The sequence below is a fragment of the Myotis brandtii genome, unplaced genomic scaffold (assembly GCF_000412655.1).
Source record: "Myotis brandtii unplaced genomic scaffold, ASM41265v1 scaffold435, whole genome shotgun sequence".
NCBI classification, from domain to species: Eukaryota; Metazoa; Chordata; class Mammalia; order Chiroptera; family Vespertilionidae; genus Myotis; species Myotis brandtii.
The window spans coordinates 153,119-156,817 of NW_005366635.1; the positions used below are offsets into that span (position 1 = coordinate 153,119).

Below are 3,699 nucleotides of genomic sequence, written 5' to 3' on the forward strand. Positions count from 1 at the left end.
GCCAGCCGCCCCGCGGGTGTTACTAGACCTGGGGGTGAGGACAGGGGAGGCTGATAAGAGGAATCGTCTGAGGGGCAATGGGGAAGGGGAAGGGTCAGTCCTGAAGGGTCGGCCGCACGACATTCACTTGTGGGTCAACAAAACAATGACCAGGGAATGGTTTGTTTGTTTGTTTGTATTTAATCCTCACTGGGGGATATTTTTCCCTTAATTATCAGAGAAATGGGAGGGGAGGGAGGAGAGAGAGAGAGCCATCGATTGGCTGCCTCCTGCGCGTGCCCCAACTCGGGCCAGCGATCGAGCCTGCAGCAGGGGTACGTGCCCTCGCTGGGGAATCGAACCCGGGACCCTTCCGTCCACAGGCGGACGCTCTGTCCACTGAGCCACACCGGCCAGGGCCCTCTTACATCGTGTTGTTGAACACGGTGGGCTCGAGAGGTGTGTCATGGAAACTCTGAGGACAGAGCTCGCAAACCCGTGCCCTTTCGAGGTGCTCACTTAATGAGTTTAAAGTAACAAACGAGTCGACCGGAGGTACATTTCTCAGAAGTAATTAAATACTCGGGGGGGGGGGGGGGGGGGGGGGGGGAGTAATGCCACTTAGGGAGACAGATCAGCCGCCGCTTACAGCCAGTCCGGCCACGTCCCCCCGAGTAAGTGAGCGCGAACCCGGGGCCGCCATGGCCGTTATTGATCCCAATTATGTAAATCAGACATGGCTGTCCGCGGAGGCAGAGAGAACATCGCCGAGAAACGCGTCCCTAATTGTGTCCGCGGCTCCGTTCCTGGTAGGACGAGGCTCAGAAGATGTGGTTTGTTTTTTTTGTTTTTTCCTTCCCCCAGAAACGAGGACATCACTGCTGAACGTGCCCCCTTTAAAAACACTGTCATAAGCCCTGGCCGGTCCGCTCAGTGGTTAGGGCGCCGGCCCTCACTCCCAGAGGTCGTGGGTCTGATTCCTGGTCAAGGGCAGGTGTCGCGGGTGCAGGTTCGATCCCTGGCCCTGGTGGGGGCACACGCTCTGCTTTCTGCGACCGGGGAGGGCCCTTCCTCTCCATGCCTGTGACACGCTGCTTGTAATTTGTTGTTAATCCTCACACGAGGATATTTTACCATTGATTTTTTTTTAGAGAGAGAGAGTGGAAGGGAGGGGGAGAGAGATAGATAGATGATAGATGGTAGATAGATAGATAGAGAGAGAGAGAGAGACATCCATTGATTGCCTCCCAAACTCACCTTGACCGGGGCAGGGAATGACTCTACCACTAGGCAGGTGCCGTTGACCAGAATCGAACCCGGGACCCTTTAGTCCGTGGGTCAACGTGCTATCTACTGAGCCAAACCAGCTAGGGCTCCTTTTCTTTTTAATTTATTGATTTGAGAGAGAGAGAGAGAGAGAGAGAGAAAGGGAGGGAGGGAGAGAGGGAGGAAAGAAACATGGACTTGCTTTTCCACTTATTGGTTGATTCCTCTATTGCCCCAACTGGGAATCAAAAGGGTGCCTCTTGCCTCCTGGGTCCGCCCTCAACCCCCAGCCGGGCACACTTAGTGCTCTGAGAAGGTGAGTCGCAGAGGAGAAAGCTGCGTCGGTGGGCCCCGCACCAACGTGACTGAACGTTAGCTTCTTAGAGCTTCACGCGGTTGCATCTCAACGGGGTGTGGCAGGGAGACCCACAGAACTGCCACCCTCCTCGATCGGAAGGGAATTGATCTGTTCAGAGGTGAAGGGCGACAGGGGCCCAAGTCCAGGACCGGGGAGGAGCAGGCAGGCGCACATGGGTTCCGCCCAGCACCCCGTCCCGGATGCTGCCATCAGCTCTCGGCCAATCCTCCCAGAGAAAGTAGAGCCAGCAGAGCCGGGACCCCGCGGCCAGCCCTTAGGAGGTTCCGGGGTTCCGCTGTCCCCCCAGCTGCCGAGGGCTGACTCCTTGGGGCCCACAGCTGGCTCTCGGCTGGGAAAGCTCCTCTTAAAATGTTGGTAATCCTCACCTGAGGATACTTTCTCCATTGCTTTTCAGAGAGGGGAAGGGAGGGAGGGGGGGACAGAGAGCAAGCGAGCGAGCGAGGGAAACACAATTGATGTGAGAGAGAGAGAGACAAACATCCATGAGGAGAGAGAATCACAGATTGGCTGCCCCCACACTGGGGATCAAGCCCGCAACCCGGGCATGTGCATTGACCGGGAATCGAGCCGTGACCTCCTGGTTCCTAGATCAAGGCTCAGCCACTGAGCCACACCGGCCGGGCAGTAAAAATAATTTTTAAAAAAAGAAGAAAGAAAGAAATCATGATCAGGAACCAGAACCCTTTTGTGTCTCTGTTCCCAAAGCTTTCTGCAGAAGCCGCCCAGCTCCGAAGAGAAGCCCGAGGACAACATCACCATGTACACCCGCATCCTGGACGGGCTCCTGGAGGGCTACGACAAGAGGCTGCGGCCCGGGTTCGGAGGTGAGTGCCGGGTTCCCAGCGTGGGGCACACACCCACAGGGGGGCTGTTTGATGTTTAAGGGGGGCAGCTCGAGAACGCGTCATTCACCGTGAATGTTTTGCATTTCTTAAGGTTCTAGGGGCCCCATAGGCCAGTGATGGCGAACCTTTTGAGCTCGGCGTGTCAGCATTTTGAAAAACCCTAACTTAACTCTGGTGCCGCATCACATACAGAAATTTTTTGATATTTGCAACCATAGTAAAACAAAGACTTATATTTTTGATATTTATTTTATATATTTAAACGCCATTTAACCAAGAAAAATCAACCAAAAAAATGAGTTCGCGTGTCCCCTCTGACACGCATGTCATAGGTTCGCCATCACTGCCATAGACAGTCTGTACATACGTATGGTGACATATTTATGCATCTCAGTTCTCTATTATATGTTCTGAAACTTTATTTGCTATTTTTTCATAGCACTTCACATTATTATTATTTAACAATTCCTTAGTGATTTTTTTCCGCTGTCCTTTCGCCCTTTTGTTTTTCTCTCTCGTGGACGCCATGTTCTTTGGCAGCTTGTTTAGACCGAGTTCATGGCCTCTGAGGCTTCCTCCACGTGAACGGGAGCTCACTTTGTGGATAAGAAGAATTCTATGCGGGGAGGGCGGGCATCAGGATGTTAGAGATGCTCAGGGGGCGTGGCCGGGCGAGGTGGGGTGCCCTGGGCTGGACGGAGGACTGGACACCTGGTGGCGGTCGCTCACACACCTGCGTCTGTTTCAGAGTGGACCACCGTGGTGAACACCGACATCTTGGTGACCAGCATCGGCCCGGTGTCCGACACGCAGATGGTAGGTGCGGGTCGGGTCCCCCGCCAGGTCCCAGGGGATAAACACAAAGATCTGGGGATGGGGCTCCCCGAGCTGTGACCTCACCCATGTCCCCCCTCTCTCCCCCACCCCCCGGCTCTGCCGTAGGAATACACCATCGACGTATTCTTCCGCCAAAGCTGGAATGATGAGCGGCTGCAGTTCAAGGGGCCCATACATAGCCTGTCGCTCAACAACCTGATGGCCGGCAAGATCTGGACCCCGGACACCTACTTCCACAACAGCAAGAAGTCCGTCGTGCACAACACGACCACGCCCAACAAGCTGCTGCGGCTGGAGTCGGACGGGACCCTGCTCTACACCATGCGGTGAGCCCGCCCGTCCGTCCGTCCTGCGGGGGCAGCTGCGGGCCTGGGGGGTGTGGGGCCGGGGTGG

The 3,699-nt window shown here is 55.4% G+C and overlaps 1 protein-coding gene across 1 annotated transcript in view; it reads left to right on the top strand.

Annotated features, from left to right (window-relative positions):
- The window catches only part of GABRA5 (gamma-aminobutyric acid (GABA) A receptor, alpha 5), a 20,359-nt gene that overhangs the window by 8,589 nt on the left and 8,071 nt on the right, over positions 1-3,699 (top strand). Inside the window, exons 4-6 of the mRNA XM_005874380.1 lie at positions 2,330-2,448; positions 3,218-3,285; positions 3,412-3,632. Of these exons, the coding sequence (XP_005874442.1) occupies positions 2,330-2,448; positions 3,218-3,285; positions 3,412-3,632 (408 nt within the window). The remainder of the gene's footprint in view (positions 1-2,329; positions 2,449-3,217; positions 3,286-3,411; positions 3,633-3,699) is intronic.